The sequence below is a fragment of the Anomaloglossus baeobatrachus genome, chromosome 9, assembly GCF_048569485.1.
Source record: "Anomaloglossus baeobatrachus isolate aAnoBae1 chromosome 9, aAnoBae1.hap1, whole genome shotgun sequence".
Taxonomy (NCBI): Eukaryota; Metazoa; Chordata; class Amphibia; order Anura; family Aromobatidae; genus Anomaloglossus; species Anomaloglossus baeobatrachus.
In genome coordinates, this window is record NC_134361.1 from 211,138,207 (window position 1) to 211,157,277 (window position 19,071).

Consider the following 19,071-nt stretch of genomic DNA (forward strand, 5'->3'; position numbering starts at 1 on the left):
AGCAGTGACATCACTGAGAACACCGCCTATCCAACACTAGAGATCAGCGGTGACATCACTGAGAACACCTCCTATCCATCACCAGAGATCAGCAGTGACATCACTGAGAACACCTCCTATCCATCACCAGAGATCAGCGGTGACATCACTGAGAACACCGCCTATCCATCACCAGAGATCAGCAGTGACATCACTGAGAACACCGCCTATCCATCACCAGAGATCAGCAGTGACATCACTGAGAACACCGCCTATCCATCACCAGAGATCAGCGGTGACATCACTGAGAACACCTCCTATCCATCACCAGAGATCAGCGGTGACATCACTGAGAACACCTCCTATCCATCACCAGAGATCAGCAGTGACATCACTGAGAACACCGCCTATCCATCACCAGAGATCAGCGGTGACATCACTGAGAACACCTCCTATCCATCACCAGAGATCAGCAGTGACATCACTGAGAACACCGCCTATCAACACTAGAGATCAGCGGTGATATTCCGCCAGTAGCTCAGCCCTGTATGCAGCTCTGTTCACGCAGTGGTTTGATAACATGATGCTTTTATTTTCAGGTTGGGGGCTGGGCTCGGGGGTCTGCGTTTCTTACATGGTCCTCTTCCTGCTGCCGGGCATCGCGGTGCAGGAGATGAGCTGTATAGTCTGATAAGCCCCGCCCCTACTGTATAATCTGATTAGCCCCACCCCCGAGGAGCTTTTTCCTGCAGTCGTGTCCTGCCTCATACGTAGCTGGGGCTGTTCCCTGCTCGCAGAGCTGTGGTGTCTGCACAGTGTATCAGCGGAGCTCCTTGCGCTTCACCCTGCACGGTGTTAGGTCAGGCTGTACTGCAGCTTCACTATCTGGTCCTGGGAAAGCTGGGTGGGGCGCTAATCTGGATTGGATGCCTGAGTCCAGCATGCGGCCCCCGGGGACCACCCTAACGCCCTTCTTGCTTTTGTCTCCTCGCTGACTCGGCCGCAGACTCCGCCTTTGTGTTTTCACAAGGCGGTGATGAAGAGGACGCTAGGAAAGGCCACCTGCGCCTACGAGGCCAGGGACTATGTCGTAAGTGCCGCAGTGGCGATAGTCCGGCGGCCGGCTCCGCCATGCCCCAGTCCCCGGCCATCGCTGTCCTACACGCTGCGCCTGATCATAGACTCATTTCCAGATCTCTGCTTGCTGTCAGTGAAGGATTCGCCCCATGTAGACGAGGTCCATAGCGGTCCCGCCGGTGACGCTGTGCCCTCCTGATCTCCCACCATATTCCTTCCGTGCCCCCGACACTGGTGATGAATGCGCGGAGCCGGCCGGGTCAGGACTATCTCAGGCGTCGCTGTCCGCCATGACACCGAGGCTCCCATAGAGCAGGCGGACGGCGTCACCTCTGCCCCTGTGTTAACCCTTCCCTGTTCTCCACCTCTGGTCCCTGCAGATGGCTTTGGACAGAGATTAGACGCAGCCCTCCCCTCCCCCGTCATTCCGCGCTGTCGCTCTGGGGGGGGGGAAACGCTTCTCACCGCTTGTTAGTTGCGTGTCAGATGTCTGCCCGCCATGAGCTCCCGCGTGCGGCCTGCACTTATCGCCACTGACACCGCACCGCAATACGGGTCTGTGTGGCCCAGACAGCAACCATGCAGCACCAGTGGCAATGACGTGCAGACGGCGCACAGGCTCCACGGCTGCTTCATAGGCCCAGGACATGTCCGCACTCTGCCGTGTCTGTGCCCGTCTGTCTGTATCCAGAAATGTGTTCATCAAAGCCGCGCCAAAGTTCACAAGCGGCAAAAAACGGGAAATCGGGGGCTGGGGTCCCCCCGCAGCGTCATCCAGGGACGGCAGGAGACTATCACCCCCATCATCCCCGACCCCGGAGCTCACAATCTATTCTCCTCTCCATAGTGATGATGAGGGGGGTGGTAGATTCCCTCTGTGCCAGGCTGCGCCCGCTGTGTTTTGTATTCTGCTCCTGCCATCACCATCTGTCACCCTGTGCCAGGACCATGCCAGGACGGTGACCCCCCCCCAAGCTGTGCGCCCCGCTCACTGAGGACTGCGGAGCTACAGCCGATCAGGATGGACCCTGTGGTGTTGGCCCATTTCTCCTTTCTGGCATTGTGTTGTGTTTCCAGCTCTGGAGGATTGATACTGTAGACAGAATGGGGCGCTGCGGCTGATGAGGAGCCCTGGCCTGCGGGGGGCACTGCGGCTGATGAGGAGCCCTGGCCTGCGGGGGCCGCTGCGGCTGATGAGGAGCCCTGGCCTGCGGGGGGCGCTGCGGCTGATGAGGAGCCCTGGCCTGCGGGGGGGCGTTGCGGCTGATGAGGAGCCCTGGCCTGCGGGGGGCGCTGCAGTAGATGAGGAGCCCTGGCCTGCGGGGGGCGCTGCGGCTGATGACTAGCCCTGGCCTGCGGGGGGCGCTGCGGCTGATGACTAGTCCCGGCCTGCGGGGGGCGCTGCGGCTGATGACTAGCCCCGGCCTGCGGGGGGCGCTGCGGCTGATGACTAGCCCTGGCCTGCGGGGGGCGCTGCGGCTGATGACTAGCCCTGGCCTGCGGGGGGCGCTGCGGCTGATGACTAGCCCTGGCCTGCGGGGGGGCGCTGCGGCTGATGACTAGCCCCGGCCTGCGGGGGGTGCTGCGGCTGATGACTAGCCCCGGCCTGCGGGGGGCGCTGCGGCTGATGACTAGCCCCGGCCTGCGGGGGGCGCTGCAGCTGATGACTAGCCCTGGCCTGCGGGGGGCGCTGCGGCTGATGACTAGCCCCGGCCTGCGGGGGGCGCTGCGGCTGATGACTAGCCCCGGCCTGCGGGGGGCGCTGCGGCTGATGACTAGCCCTGGCCTGCGGAATGCGCTGTGCAGCTTGTGAACTTTGGCGCGGGCGGTGTGTGCTGCGGTTCCGGCGTGTTTCATCCCTCGCTGACCTGCACTTTTCTCTCTCTTTTTTTTCATCATTTTTTCTCATCTCCCGTGAAGCTTTCTCTGAAGCTGGTAAGAAATGTTCCGCATGGACCCCGCACCCCCCCGCGTCCAGTCCCAGAGGCACAAGCAGGCGCCGCTCCCGCCCCCCGCTAACGCCCCTTTAATGACACCATTGTCAGCTCCATAGAGTGATCCTGGGAGTTGTAGTGCTCACAGCAGGGCCGGATGTGATTGCAGCAGATTATACGCGGCACTATGGGGGTCCGCACCCGGCTGCTGGCACTTGTTGTCCCCCAGGTCTGTGGCTCGTGGCTTGTGCCTCTGGCGATGCCTCCTCACCCCTTTTCATATATTTGCATGTGTGGTGCGTGTCCCCCTCCTCTGAGCCCCACCACTGTGTGTCACATGACCTGTAATCCCCCGTAATAAGTGTCGTCCACGGGTGTGGCAATTAACACGTAACACCACGGCCAGTTTGAGACTTGTAGTTCCCCACAGTGGCGGATTCCACGTCTTATACTCCAGTCCCTGCCAAAGCTGCATCCACAATCTGTCTACAGGCAGAAATCCTCGCCATAAACAGAGGACAGCCTTCCCTCACGTCCCTCAGGTAGCTCCTCCGGGTAACATTACATTGGTTGTATCTGGAGATCAGTGAAGCCACAGCTGTTCGGGTCCGGCCAGATTTAAAAAAAAAAAAAGTCCGGTTAAGGACCGGTCTTAAACCCAAATTACTCCCCGAACACCGAACCCCATATAAGTCTATGGGGACCCAAACATTACCTGTAGAATGAAAGGGTTAAAGCAGGAGAATATACTTACCGAGCCTCGCGCAGCAGAAGCACTGCTACGTGTCCACTCATCAGTCCTCATACACATTCGTGGCTTTCCCCACCCATCAGCAGCTCTGATTGGCTGCCGGTAGACCACGCCCCCACCCTCTCTAACAGCGCCTGTGATTGGTTGATATCACAGGAGCTGCCTGCATGCTTATGGCATAGGGTCCCCCCTGTAGTGATAGCAGCACAGGTAAAGCTACGGCTACAGGCTACAGCTCCCAGCCGTGCACTTATCTTGGCTGTGCATCAAAATAATAGGAAATAATTAAGAAAAACAACGTTCGATCCCCCCAAATTTTGATACCCAGCCCAGATGAAGGCGACAGCTGGGGGCTGGTATTCTCAGGCTGGGGAGGCCCATGGTTATTGGGACCCCTCCAGTCTAAGAATAGCAGCCCGCAGCTGCCCCAGTATTGTCGCATCCATTAGATATGTCATTACTGACGCTTTACCCGGCTATGCACAATTGCCCTGGTGCGGTGGCGGTCAAGGTAATAAAGGGTTAATGACAGCACAGCTGTCACTAAGCCCAGAATTAGTAATGGGAGGAGTCTGAGATCCCCCCCTTCCAATTACTAATCCTAAAAGTCAAAAGAAATAAACACCAACACCGGGAAAAATCCTTTATTTGAAATAAAATACAGCACCCTATTTCCCCTCTTTATTAACCCCAAAAAGACCCTTGAAGTTCCGCCGTAATCAACACGAGGTCCCACGACGGTCCTGGCTCTGCTGCATCCGGGTCTGGAGAGACCAAAAACACGTCTGCTCTCTCCAGGCTCCGGGAAACACTGACAAGGGGGGGCCCGGCTGGCAGCAGTGATGTCACTCAATTCACCGGAGGTCATATCGGGGTTCCCACGGCATGACCTCCGGTAATCTGAGTAATGGCCGGCACGGTCAGTGTCACAGAGGGTGGGGGCGTGGTCTACCGGCAGCCAATCAGAGCCGCCGGTGGTCAGGGAAAGCAGTGAATATGTATGAGCACTGATGAGCGGACCCAGAAGCAGCGTTACTGCCGCAGGGAGGTGCGGTCAAATCCGTGTGGCCGAAGCAGAACTGTAACACGGACTTCCCAGAGACGTCTGTGTCCGGGACCCCAAACTCCTGCTGATGGGTACGGATGCCGAACTGTACAGTTTGGATTCACTCATCACTAGTGCTTATAGCCAGCAATATGGCCGCCCGGTGAGTGACAAGTCCATTATAGCGTCACCGCCCCCTAGAGGTCATTGAGGAAAGTTGCTTTATCCGAAATGGCAGAGTTTTTGCATAAAACTACTTTCCCTTTAAATGCCGCTTTGGCCCCGGGGCCCTTCACCCCTCGGTCACATGTCAGCCGTGTCCTGTCATGGTTGGCGGCTGCTGATGGAGTCCGGTGTAATACTGGGGTGTAGCCTTCTGCCACCCTAGTGCGGGTGAGGCCGGACAGGGGGTACCGGCATAGAGCAGAGGCCGGCCAGGAACGGGGGTGACACCGGGGGACAGAGGGCACAAGACAAAGCCATTGTTCTCCGCCGTGCTTTGTGTCTGTGATGCGGGGACACGAGCTGCCGTGTGGACGGAGCGCCACCTAGTGCCGGGAGCCGCTCGCTGCAGCTCCACATTACACCAGAACACCCCGCCAATCAGGGCCCTGTTACCACCTGCCGCTATTAACCCCTCCAATGCCAGCAGCACAAGTGATGAGGAGGGAGGGGAGCACTCGGTGCACCGTGCAGGTGGAGGGGAACAGTGTGTCACCCCGTGCACGCCCCGCTCACCGCCGTCAGCAGCGCTCCCTACAGAAACACATTTTTTTAATCTAATATTCAAAAACTGAAAACCTCATAAATGTCCCCGCTGAGGGTTTGTTACACTGTGTCCAGTGCTCTGAGCTGCACCGATACATTGTAGCAGAAGCTCCAGTGCGGCAATGTATCAGTCCGGGCTGGATGCAACTGGAACAAACCCTCAGCAGTGAGGACAGTGGAGGCTCCAGGGACCGCGGGAGACGCACAGTAATGGTGGGGTCTCTGCCACCTCTGCCCCGGGGTCTGGTGGGCACCTTCTCTCCCAACCCTGAGTCTCCTTATTGCATGCGGTGCATGGGTGGAGTTGTGCATGCCGCCAGGACGGATGGTAGACATGACATTGCAGTGTTTCGGCTTCCACCAGGGGGCGACACCGGAGGACTTCAGCAACCTGCCCCCCGAGCAGAGGCGGAAGAAACTGCAGCAAAAGGTGGACGAGCTGAACAAAGACATCCAGAAGGAGATCGACCAGAGGTGAGCAGAACAGTGAGCGCAGCTCTGGAGTATAATACAGGATCAGTAATGTATATACACAGTGACTGCACCAGCAGAATAGTGAGTGCAGCTCTGGAGTATAATACAGGAGGTAACTCAGCATCAGTAATGTATGTACACAGTGACTGCACCAGCAGAATAGTGAGTGCAGCTCTGGAGTATAGTACAGGAGGTAACTCAGCATCAGTAATGTATGTACACAGTGATTGCACCAGCAGAATAGTGAGTGCAGCTCTGGAGTAGAATACAGGAGGTAACTCAGCATCAGTAATGTATGTACACAGTGACTGCACCAGCAGAATAGTGAGTGCAGCTCTGGAGTATAGTACAGGAGGTAACTCAGCATCAGTAATGTATGTACACAGTGACTGCAGCAGCAGAATAGTGAGTGCAGCTCTGGAGTAGAATACAGGATAAGCAGCGCTGCCCTCTTACCCATGCTGGCGATGATGCTGTGCACCGGCAGGCGGGACGGTTCTCCGCAGATCCCTCTCCCTTTCCGTTTCTGCTTCTCTTCTTGTTTGAAGATGAATGCGGAGTTCTCCTCCTTGGTGGTGATAATGTAGAAGCAGGTGTCGGAGCCGGCCATGATGTGCCGGGGCCCGGGGTTCAGGGAGATGCTCTTGTTGTCCTCTCGCCTGACGCCTATCAGGCACACCCCATACCTATGAAGGGAAAGGGATGATAAAGAGTCAATGCTTACTGGCCATAAAGCACCAGCAGAATAGTGAGTGCAGCTCCGGAGTATAATACAGGAGGTAACTCAGGATCAGTAATGTAATGTGTGTACACAGTGACTGCACCAGCAGAATAGTGAGTGCAGCTCTGGAGTATAATACAGGAGGTAGCGCAGGATCAGTAATGTAATGTGTGTACACAGTGACTGCACCAGCAGAATAGTGAGTGCAGCTCTGGAGTATAATACAGGAGGTAACTTAGGATCAGTAATATAATGTATGTACACTGTGACTGCACCAGCAGAATAGTGAGTGCAGCTCTGGAGGATAATACAGGAGGTAACTCAGGATCAGTAATATAATGTATGTACACTGTGACTGCACCAGCAGAATAGTGAATGCAGCTCTGGAGGATAATGCAGGATAAGTGATTAACCATTTCAGTTCTTACATTTTGTTTCTTCGGCGCTCCATTGGGAGACCCAGACGATTGGGTGTATAGCACTGCCTCCGGAGGCCACACAAAGCAATTACACTAAAAAGTGTAAGGCCCCTCCCCTTCTGGCTATACACCCCCAGTGGGATCACTGGCTCACCAGTTTTCTGCTTTGTGCGAAGGAGGTCAGACATCCACGCATAGCTCCACTGTTTAGTCAGCAGCAGCTGCTGACTATGTCGGATGGAAGAAAAGAGGGCCCGTATAGGGCCCCCAGCATGCTCCCTTCTCACCCCACTTGTGGTTCGTAAGGTTGAGGTACCCATTGCGGGTACGGAGGCTGGAGCCCACATGCTGTTTTCCTTCCCCATCCCCCTGAGGGGCTCTGTGGAAGTGGGATCTTACCGGCCCCCAAGCCCTGAGGCCGGGCTCCATCCACAGACCCAGTGAACCTGATGGATAAGGAGCTGTGTACCATTCAGGGACAAGGCCCTGCAACTTTCAGGTACTCTGTGTCCCCGTTCAGGCGGGCACGCACACACCAGACTTGCTGGGTGTGTTAGTGCGCCGGGGACAGTAACGCTGGGGTTTGAGTCACAGCAGCTTAGCTGTGTGACTTCATGTGCTGGGAACTACCGCGCCGGCCACTCTCGGAGCGGCGGCGCGGCTGGGACTTGTAGTGCGCCGGGGACTTAGCGCCGACCGCGCTTTTACGGCGGCGGCGCTTATAAATTTAGTCCCCGGCTTTTGCGGCCTAGCTCCGCTTCGTTCCCGCCCCCTCCCTGTCAATCAGGGAAGGGGAGAGACGCTGTACGTTTACTCAGCGCCGAGGGCTGGAGCCTTATTTACATGCTCCAGCCCTCTCACTAGGCACAGTGGGACGCAGGTTTCCCGCTTTTGGTCTGAGCACGCCCAGGGCCCGCCCCCCCCTCCACAGGACGCCGGCAGCCATTCCTGCATGCAGTTCTGGCTGGAGGACGGACACAGGCTCTGGGAGACCCAAGACTAGGGATTTCTGGCGACCACACACCCGCGTTTAGCGGGCGGTAAGCAGCACTTTAGTGCTGGCCCCTCTTGTGCCACAGTGTGTATTGGTATACTTTTTCCTGTACCAGATATCTATATATATATACTGCACTGTACGGTCGCTTCTTGGCTGTATACCCCTATATTGCTCTGGGAAGACAACAACATGTCATCCACAAAACGCAAGGGTGCCAAGGCACGGGCTGTATACACTGCTTGTACAGCATGTGGGGCTAATCTACCAGCAGGCTCCAACGACTCTCATTGTGTGCAATGTTCAGTCCCAGTGGCACTTCGTCAGCCAGAGCATATGGTGGTAGTAGCCCAGGCAGAGTCGCCTGTGAACCCTGCCCCGGTGACGGGGACAGAATTTGCAGTCTTTGCTGATAAAATGTCTGTGACTATGACAAAAATCCTGGAGACCTTGCAGTCCAGGCCAGTTGCTCAGACCATGGACACTACTGTCCCTAGGTTCCCCGGCCCCCCTCAGTTGGAACTAATCCGTACTTCACGGGGGTCCCAGGCATCACTGGCTGAGGGCTCTGACTCCGATGACAGTCCCAGGCCGCCTAAGCGAGCTCGCTGGGAGAGACCCTCCACGTCATCACGCGGGTCAGGGTCTCAGCGAGAAGGGTCTCTGTATGATGAGACAGAGGTGGGTGATCAGGAGTCTAGCCCTGACACCGCACTCAATTTGGATACGCCAGATGGTGACGCCATGGTAAACGACCTTATAGCGGCCATCAATAGGCTGTTGGATATTTCTCCCCCAGCCCCTTCTGCAGAGGAGGCAGCTGCCCAGCAGGAGAAATTCCATTTCCTGTATCCCAAGCGTAAATTGAGTACTTTTCTGGACCACTCTGACTTCAGAGCATCAATCCAGAAACACCATGCTTATCCGGACAAGCATTTTTCCAAACGTCTTAAGGATACACGTTATCCCTTTCCCCCTGACGTGGTCAAACGCTGGACCCAGTGTCCAAAAGTGGACCCTCCAATATCCAGGCTTGCAGCTAGATCCATAGTTGCAGTGGAGGATGGGGCTTCACTTAAAGATGCCAATGACAGACAGATGGACCTTTGGTTGAAATCTGTCTATGAAGCTATTGGCGCGTCGTTTGCTCCAGCATTCGCGGCCGTGTGGGCGCTCCAAGCTATTTCAGCTGGTTTGGCACAGGTGGACTCTTTCATACGTCCAGCAGTGCCGCGAGTGGCGTCCTTAACTACGCAAATGACTGCGTTTGCGACCTACGCTATTAATGCGGTACTGGACTCTACGAGCCGTACCGCAATGGCTTCCGCCAACTCTGTAGTTTTGCGCAGAGCCTTGTGGTTAAAGGAATGGAAAGCAGATTCTGCTTCTAAAAAATGTTTAACCAGCTTGCCATTATCTGGAGACAGACTGTTTGGTGAGCAATTGGCGGAAATCATTAAACAGTCCAAAGGTAAGGACTCTTCCTTACCCCAGCCCAGATCAAGCAAACCTCAACAGAGGAAGTGGCAGTCAAAGTTTCGGTCCTTTCGAGGCTCGGGCAAGCCCCAATTCTCCTCGTCCAAAGGGACTCAGAAAGAGCAAAGGAGCTCTGATTCCTGGCGGGCTCACTCACGCCCCAAGAAAGCAGCCGGAGGTACCGCTTCCAAGGCGGCTGCCTCATGACTTTCGGCCGCCTCCCTCCGCATCCTCGGTCGGTGGCAGGCTCTCCCGCTTTTGCGACATTTGGCTGCCACAGGTCAAAGACCGGTGGGTAACAGACATTTTGTCTCACGGGTACAGGATAGAGTTCAGTTCTCGTCCTCCGCCTCGGTTCTTCAGAACTTCCCCACATCCCGACCGAGCAGATGCCCTTCTGCAGGCGGTGCATTCTCTAAGAGCAGAAGGAGTGGTGGTCCCTGTTCCTCTTCAGGAACAAGGACAAGGTTTTTACTCCAATCTCTTTGTGGTGCCAAAAAAGGACGGCTCATTCCGTCCTGTTCTGGACCTAAAACTGCTCAACAAGCATGTGAACGCCAGGCGGTTCCGGATGGAATCCCTCCGCTCAGTCATTGCCTCAATGTCTCAAGGAGATTTCCTAGCATCAATAGACATCAAAGATGCTTATCTCCACGTGCCGATTGCTACAGAGCACCAATGCTTTCTACGCTTCGTGATAGGAGACGACCATCTTCAGTTCGCAGCTCTGCCATTTGGTCTGGCGACAGCCCCACGGGTGTTCACCAAGGTCATGGCGGCAGTGGTAGCAGTCTTGCACTCTCAGGGACACTCTGTGATCCCTTACTTGGACGATCTACTTGTCAAGGCACCCTCTCAGGAGGCATGCCAACACAGCCTGAATGTTGCACTGGAGACTCTCCAGACGTTCGGGTGGATCATCAACTTCTCAAAGTCAAATCTGTCACCGACCCAATCACTAACGTATCTTGGCATGGAGTTTCATACTCTCTCAGCGATAGTGAAGCTTCCGCTGGACAAGCAGAGGTCACTACAGACTGGGGTGCAGGCTCTCCTTCAAAGTCAGTCGCACTCCTTAAGACGCCTCATGCACTTCCTCGGGAAGATGGTGGCGGCAATGGAGGCGGTTCCGTTTGCGCAGTTTCATCTGCGCCCACTTCAATGGGACATTCTCCGCCAATGGGACGGGAAGTCAACATCCCTGGACAGGAAAGTCTCCCTTTCCCAGACGGCCAAAGACTCTCTGCAGTGGTGGCTTCTTCCCACCTCATTATCACAGGGAAGATCCTTCCTACCACCGTCCTGGGCGGTGGTCACGACGGACGCGAGTCTCTCAGGGTGGGGAGCAGTTTTTCTCCACCACAGGGCTCAGGGTACGTGGACTCAGCAGGAGTCCACCCTTCCGATGCAATGTTCTGGAGATCAGAGCAGTGTATCTTGCCCTACTAGCCTTCCAGCAGTGGCTGGAAGGAAAGCAGATCCGAATTCAGTCGGACAACTCCACAGCGGTGGCATACATCAACCACCAAGGAGGGACACGCAGTCGGCAAGCCTTCCAGGAAGTCCGGCGGATCCTGATGTGGGTGGAAGCCACGGCCTCCACCATATCCGCAGTTCACATCCCCGGCGTAGAAAACTGGGAAGCAGACTTCCTCAGTCGCCAGGGCATGGACGCAGGGGAATGGTCCCTTCACCCGGAAGTGTTTCAGGAAATCTGTCGCCGCTGGGGAAGGCCGGACGTCGATCTAATGGCGTCCCGGCACAACAACAAGGTCCCGACCTTCATGGCACGGTCTCGCGATCACAGAGCTCTGGCGGCAGACGCCTTAGTGCAAGATTGGTCGCAGTTCCGGCTCCCTTATGTGTTTCCACCTCTGGCACTCTTGCCCAGGGTGCTACGCAAGATCAGATCCGACTGCAGCCGCGTCATACTCGTCGCCCCAGACTGGCCACGGAGGGCGTGGTATCCGGATCTGTGGCATCTCACGGTCGGCCAACCGTGGGCACTACCAGACCGACCAGACTTACTGTCCCAAGGGCCGTTTTTCCATCGGAATTCCGCGGCCCTGAACCTGACTGTGTGGCCATTGAGTCCTGGATCCTAGCGTCTTCAGGATTATCCCAAGGGGTCGTTGCCACCATGAAACAGGCTAGGAAGCCCACGTCCGCTAAGATCTACCACAGAACGTGGAGGATATTCTTATCCTGGTCCTCTGCTCAGGGAGTGTCTCCCTGGCCATTTGCATTGCCTACCTTTCTTTCTTTCCTGCAATCTGGGTTAGAAAAAGGTTTGTCGCTCGGCTCCCTTAAGGGGCAAGTCTCGGCGCTATCCGTCTTTTTTCAGAAGCGTCTAGCACGACTCTCTAAGGTGCGCACGTTCCTGCAGGGGGTTTGCCATATCGTACCTCCGTACAAGCGGCCGTTAGATCCATGGGATCTGAACAGGGTGCTAGTTGCCCTCCAGAAGCCGCCCTTCGAGCCTCTGAGGGAGGTTTCACTTTCTAGACTATCACAGAAAGTGGCTTTTCTGGTAGCGATCACATCTCTTCGGAGAGTGTCTGAGCTAGCAGCGCTGTCATTCAAGGCTCCCTTCCTGGTCTTCCACCAGGACAAGGTACTGCTGCGCCCCATTCAGGAGTTTCTCCCTAAGGTGGTATCCTCTTTTCATCTTAATCAGGATATCTCTTTGCCTTCTTTTTGTCCTCATGCAGTTCATCGGTATGAGAAGGATTTACATTTGTTAGATCTGGTGCGAGCACTCAGAATCTACATTTCCCGCACGGCGCCCCTGCGCCGTTCGGATGCACTCTTTGTCCTTGTCACTGGTAAGCGCAAGGGGTCGCAGGCTTCTAAGGCCACCCTGGCTCGATGGATCAAAGAACCAATTCTTGAGGCCTACCGTTCTGCTGGGCTTCCGGTTCCATCAGGGCTGAAGGCCCATTCTACCAGAGCCGTGGGTGCGTCCTGGGCATTACGGCACCAGGCTACGGCTCAACAGGTGTGCCAGGCAGCTACCTGGTCGAGTCTGCACACTTTCACCAAACATTATCAGGTGCATACCTATGCTTCGGCGGACGCCAGCCTAGGTAGAAGAGTCCTGCAGGCGGCAGTTGCCTCCCCGTAGGGGAGGGCTGTCTTTGCAGCTCTAACATGAGGTATTTCTTTACCCACCCAGGGACAGCTTTTGGACGTCCCAATCGTCTGGGTCTCCCAATGGAGCGCCGAAGAAGAAGGGAATTTTGTTACTTACCGTAAATTCCTATTCTTCTAGCTCCTATTGGGAGACCCAGCACCCGCCCTGTTGTCCTTCGGGATTTTTGGTTGTTTTTCGGGTACACATGTTGTTCATGTTGAATGGTTTTCAGTTCTCCGAGGTTATTTCGGAGGGAATTTGTTTAAACCAGTTATTGGCTTTCCTCCTTCTTGCTTTTGCACTAAAACTGGTGAGCCAGTGATCCCACTGGGGGTGTATAGCCAGAAGGGGAGGGGCCTTACACTTTTTAGTGTAATTGCTTTGTGTGGCCTCCGGAGGCAGTGCTATACACCCAATCGTCTGGGTCTCCCAATAGGAGCTAGAAGAAAAGGAATTTACGGTAAGTAACAAAATTCCCTTCTTTTGTGATATACAGAGATGCGCTGACGAAGATGAAGGACGTGTACATGAAGAATCCGCAGATGGGAGACCCCGCCAGCGTTGCACAAAGACTGATAGAAATAAGTAACAACATTGAGAAGCTTCGGGTCGAGGTGCAGAAGTTTGAGGTCAGACCCCGTTACATCAGGCAGCAGCCCTGTGTGACCCCCGCCCTCCTGTATGTATTGGGGTCTGTTCACATTGTGTTTTCTCCGCCGTTTTGGCAGGGCTGGCTAGCGGAGGTGGAGGGGCGGCTTCCTGCTCGCAACGACAACTCTCGCCGGCAGAGCGCACTATACGAGACGCAGAACGCCACGACGCCCGTCAGTAACTGCGCACAGGACCGCGAGAGGTACAGTATACCGGGCGTGAGGAACGGCGGCTGTGATCCCGGCGGGCCGTCGCTGCTCAGGGAGTGTCTCACGGAGGGGGTCATGCACCAGGAGGCTCAGGATGAGCGGTGCAAGTTGTTAGATATATATCGATAGAGTGGGGCCGGACGGGGCGCCCCCTGCTGGCTGCGGGGTCTGCTGCTATAGTGATTGTATGGCTTTGTCTCTTGAGCAGTCCGGATGGGAGTTATACGGAGGATCAGAGCCAGGAGACCGAGGTGAAGGTGACGCCCACAGAATTCGACGACGACTTCGATGACGAGGAGCCGCTGCCGACCATCGGAACCTGCAAAGCCTTATACCCCTTTGACGGTAATGTTTGCGCCTCTCCCCGGTGCGGCCGTGTCATGACCGGATCGGCACTGACTCGCGGTTTTGTGCGTCCAGGTGAAAATGAAGGAACCATCTCGGTGGCGGAGGGAGAAGTCCTGAGCGTCATAGAGGAAGACAAGGGCGACGGCTGGACGCGGATCCGCCGGAACGAGGAGGAGGAGGGCTACGTCCCCACGTCCTACATCGAGGTGTACCTGGACAAAAACACCAAAGGTGCTAAGACCTATATCTAGACCCGTCTGCCCGAGCGGGGGAGGGGAGCGGCACCCCGCCTTATAGACTGTGCCATCATGGCCGCCCGAGGGGTGCACGAAGAACGGAGCAGAATCGGCCCCTCATCCATAGCTCTGCCCCGTGGTGCGCCCCTGACACGGTCACCTGCTCTGAGCTGGATGGTGTGAAGTCGAGGCGACGGTCCCATAAATGACGCACATATTCTGAAAAGTCCGATAATCCACCATTTATCTCACCACGAATGGTGGGAGATGTAGTTTATGGGGGGTGCGGGGGGCTCAAGGCGCAAGAACCATTATATCCAATGGTGCAAATGTGCCAGACCCACGTCCCATAGCGGAGTATCAGTGCTTCTGGACTATCAGACTGTGGCCTAAAATCTGCCAATATATACAGCCCCCCGAGCGTCTGCAGCACGTCCTCGCTTACGGTGGTCCCTCTGTACCCTGTATAATATTGTACAGACAATGAGTGGTCCCGCCGGCCCCCTAAGCCTCTGCAGCACGTCTTCACTTGCGGTGGTCCCTCCTGTACCCTGTATAATATTGTACAGACAGTGAGTGGTCCCGCCGCCCCCCCCCCCCCCCCAAGCCTCTGCAGCACATGTTGGCTTGCGGTGGCCCCGCCGTCCTCTGTATAATATTGTACAGACAGTTAGTGGTCCCGCCGGCCCCCCCCAAGCCTCTGCAGCACGTCTTGGCTTGCGGTGGTCCCACTGTCCTCTGTATAATATTGTACAGACAGTTAGTGGTCCCGCCGCCCCACCCCCAAGCCTCTGCAGCACGTCTTGGCTTGCGGTGGTCCCGCTGTCCTCTGTATAATATTGTACAGACAGTGAGTGGTCCCGCTGGCCCTCCGAGCCTCTGCAGCACGTCTTCGCTTGCGGTGGTCCCGCCGTCCTCTGTGTAATATTGTGGCACATAGTATATTTTTTATCGCGGGGGGCCTCCTCCGGCCTCATAATAAAGGACGTTATTTTTTTTACACCGGTCTGCAGATCATTGCACCAAAAGCGCAAGGTCATGAAAGCCTCCAAAGCTGCATTCATAATTCTGCCCCAGGAGAAGGGGACGCAGCCTCTGTACGGTGCACTGCGACTTTAAGGGACATTCACGCTTGAATTGAAGCACTCTTTCTTATGTGTAAGATCTCTGCTTGCTGTCAGTGAATAGTACAGTGCTGAGTTGCATTCTGATGACCAGCCTATCCTCACTTTCTCGCAGCTGAGGGTTCGTTACAGTATCGCCCACACGCTGACCCCTCAGACGTGAGATTGTAACAAACCCTCAGCGTTGGGTCGGGGTCCCTGGCTCCTCCACTCACTGACCGCAAGCAGAGATAGTGAAATCACGGTGCAGTATACCTGATGGTGCCGATGACTTTCCCATGATTTTTGCCACTCTCTAACGTATTTCCCGTGTGTTTTGTCGTAGATTCGTAGAGGTGTTGCTGATGCAAGGACCCCGGGGCGAGCAAATACAGGAGGAAAATAAGACCCCCACCCTCCTCCATATCAACCCGCCAGTCGGACCGAGTAGCCAATATACCCTCCCGTCATAGGAGAATCCCGCCAGCGACTAGCGATGCCGCAGAATGGACGCGGTTATCAGTGTTACCCCGGATCCTGGTGCGGACCCCTCTATAGTGACCCTCAATACTGGGGTCTCCCCGTGTCACATAGCAGCAGACTCCACATTTAACCAACTAACCTCCCGCCTTTATTTTCCCTCCCGCCGCCTCTTTCCCACTTTTGTTTCCTCTGCTCCGCACTTCTGGTCACCGCCCCTTTAAGAGCCCTGTCTCACACTCTGCTCACCGCCCTTTTCAGGGCCCTGTCTCACACTCTGGTCACCGCCCCTTTAAGGGTCCTGTCTCACACTCTGGTCACTCTTTTTTTCCGCCTGCATGCTCGCCCTGTCTCCTTGCCTTCGCGCACCTTTAAGGGGCTCACCACCCTCGTCCTGCTGCTGCATGTGCGCTAAAAAGACGCATCACCCCCTCCCTCCTCTAAAAAAAGCCCCCCCGCACATTTAAAGGGGCAGGGGGAGAACAATATTTTTATATCAATGGTGGAGGTGCGAGGTATCACATGGCCTCAAGATTCGCACCTTTATATCATGGTCCTCGGATGAACCACTAACCTGTGACTCCTGCTGCCTGTGTCCGTGTGCTCGTCCGTGGCTGCCAAGATGGCGGCTCCCTCATCTTCTCTCCGTGTATGAGCCGGCGGCTGGAGTGGAGGCCGCGCCAAAGTTATCCTAAAGGAAATGGCTTAAATAGCAATCGCCCAATATGGACTATTAACAGAATCGCTTCCTATGGGACTGGTGTCCTGTTTGTCCCTTATAGGCCACCGTACTGTCTGTTAGTCCGCGGGTCACTCCACGCTTGCATCTCGCGCTCTCACGGCCGGTGGGAGTGAATCTGTTACTAACAATATATCGGGAAATCGCTGGTTGTCTCCTTACCTACAATATTCCGCAGAGTGACGCCAATAGTGGAGTGCCCCTTTAAGTCCTCCCCGCCGGCCCCTCCCCCTCCGTTACACAGTGGCGCTCGTGTGCTCGCGGCTTCCCGTAGGTCTTTAGTCTCGGTGGACAGTATATTATTGTCAGCACTGGCGGCGTCTCCGGCTTTAGCGCTTTTGTGTCTTGTCGTCTCCTACAGAATGTAAAAAGTATAAAAGATAGAAACTATTAACCCCGTCCCCCCCATAATGTGCACTGCCCCCCCCTCCCCCGTGTGTACATAGGAGGCGGAGCCTCCGCCACCGCGGCTGTTACATGTTCAGACTTTTGCGCTGTTTATCGTCTCGTCGTCACCGGTTTTTGTTTTTCCCACTTTTTATGTTATTTTTAGAGATTTAAAAAAAAAAGAAAAATCTATATGAAATTACTGCCAAAATGTATAGATCTATTTTATTCTCCATGTTCCGGGGCGCTCACTCCTCCCCCGATTAATTATCCACGTGCCATAAACCGTAAGATAGAAAAACTCTGCTGTTCAGTGTTCCTGTGCCAATAAGGACTGGGCTCCGCCCCCGCGGAGCCTGAGGACTGGGCACCGCCCCCGCGGAGCTGAAGAGGCCAGGAGTGTGCCATTACCCAGCGGCCTGTGCGTTTCATTGTGTATCCGTAGAGCGCTCCCCCCTTCACTTTCTGCGTCTCCGTGGAAGAGGCCGGGGGCCGTGAACCCCGACACCTGCAACCCGACTGTTCGCTGGCACAGAGATGCTTCCGGAAGTTTCCATCCGCATGATACAATATTCCATTCAGTTCTGAGAACTGCCGAACCGCTGGAAATAAAACGACTACCAGAAACCCCCCCGGACCCCGACTCTTATTATCTGATTGGGTGACGCCGGGGAGATTGTGACTTTGTAGTTTGTTCTGAGTTCCGTTGTGTCTTCTGCTCCAGTCACCACCAAAGCAGCAGCAACAGGAGCCCCACAATGCATTGCTGCCTGGCAGTGACTGGAGGAGGAGGCGGCAAACATCAGGTGGGATGTGGTGGAGCCCCCTAGTGCCGCACTGCAGGGGTGTGGATCAGATCACCTGCACTGATTTATGGGTCCTCTGTATCTGGGGGTCCCGGGGTCGGACCCCCTGAGATAATGATTGTACTTTGTGTTCAGTTTCCTCCCAGCTCTTGAGGAGGCAGCGATGAGACCAAGGGGCTGCGAGGTCTAATGTAGGGGGTCCGATCAGTGGCCCCTCTGCCTCCTGGTTGCTCCCCGCTGTTTGTTTTGGGGGTCACTTAGCGGCCACGGATTCCTGGTTATATAAGTCCCAGCCGGAGCAGCGCTCGTAATTATCCCAATATGATGAGCGCCGGATCACGGGTAATAAGAAGTGACACCTGCCGCCCGGTGTTATCCGGATCATCACCCCAACACCTGAGAATTCGGGGCGAGGTCTCCGCAGCTGCTGTTTACTGCAGAGCCAACACCGTGAGTAATGGGGTGAGGGGAGGTCTCGTACCTGACAGGTAAGCGATGCAGCCTTCACTGACACGCTGCGACAATCCTGCAGCTGTGAACAGTCAGTCTGCTCAGGTTCCATTCACTGACAGCAAGCAGAGAACAATGCAAAGTGGAAAAGCAAAGAACGAGCAGAACCTTACACTGCACAGTGACATTGCTGTAATCCGGCAGATTATAGGGTCACCCGCCAAAAAAAATGACGACGGGTCCTCCCCCATTTTTCAAACCCAGCACAGGAACAGCAGACAACTGGGGGCTGATTATTAGGGTGGGAAGGGCCATGTTTATTTGGCCCTTTCCAGCCTAACAATAGCAGCCCACAGCCACCCCAGAAGTGGTGCATCAATTAGGCTGCTTTCACACATCAGTTTTTTTGCAATCAGGCACAATCCGGTTTGATCCTGATGCAACGGATCCGTCTCCGATTGTGTAAAAATTGATGCGACGGATCCGGTAAAAAAACGGATCCGTTTGTTGTTTTTTTTTATGCTGAGAAAGACCCCATCATCACCGCCGCACAAACGCCGGCACTATTGCCCCCATCGTCACCGCACACTCAGGCACTACCGCACGCATCATCTCCGCACACCCCTGCACTACCGCACGCATCACCACACACTCCTTCATTACCGCACGCATCATCTCCGCACACTCCTGCACTACCGCACGCATCATCTCCGCACACCCCTGCACTACCGCACGCATCACCACACACTCCTTCATTACCGCACGCATCATCTCCGCACACCCCTGCACTACCGCACGCATCATCTCCGCACACTCCTTCATTACCGCACGCATCATCTCCGCACACTCCTTCATTACCGCACGCATCATCTCCGCACACTCCTTCATTAC

At 55.4% G+C, this 19,071-nt stretch overlaps 1 protein-coding gene across 15 annotated transcripts in view; it reads left to right on the forward strand.

Annotated features, from left to right (window-relative positions):
• The window catches only part of FNBP1 (formin binding protein 1), a 120,890-nt gene extending 103,339 nt beyond the window's left edge, over nt 1-17,551 (forward strand). For 3 of the 15 annotated variants that reach the window (XM_075324362.1, XM_075324366.1, XM_075324371.1), the window contains 6 exons: nt 2,977-2,991; nt 5,901-6,028; nt 13,268-13,400; nt 13,500-13,624; nt 13,837-13,976; nt 14,052-15,215. In XM_075324362.1, the coding sequence (XP_075180477.1) occupies nt 2,977-2,991; nt 5,901-6,028; nt 13,268-13,400; nt 13,500-13,624; nt 13,837-13,976; nt 14,052-14,230 (720 nt within the window). In that variant the 3' untranslated portion in view covers nt 14,231-15,215. Of the gene's footprint in view, nt 1-985; nt 1,070-2,976; nt 2,992-5,900; nt 6,029-13,267; nt 13,401-13,499; nt 13,625-13,836; nt 13,977-14,051; nt 15,216-15,664 lie in introns of those variants that run through there. The other 12 variants (XM_075324367.1, XM_075324369.1, XM_075324375.1 and 9 more) reach the window with 7 other exon arrangements.
• Nucleotides 17,552-19,071: the final 1,520 nt, after the last annotated feature.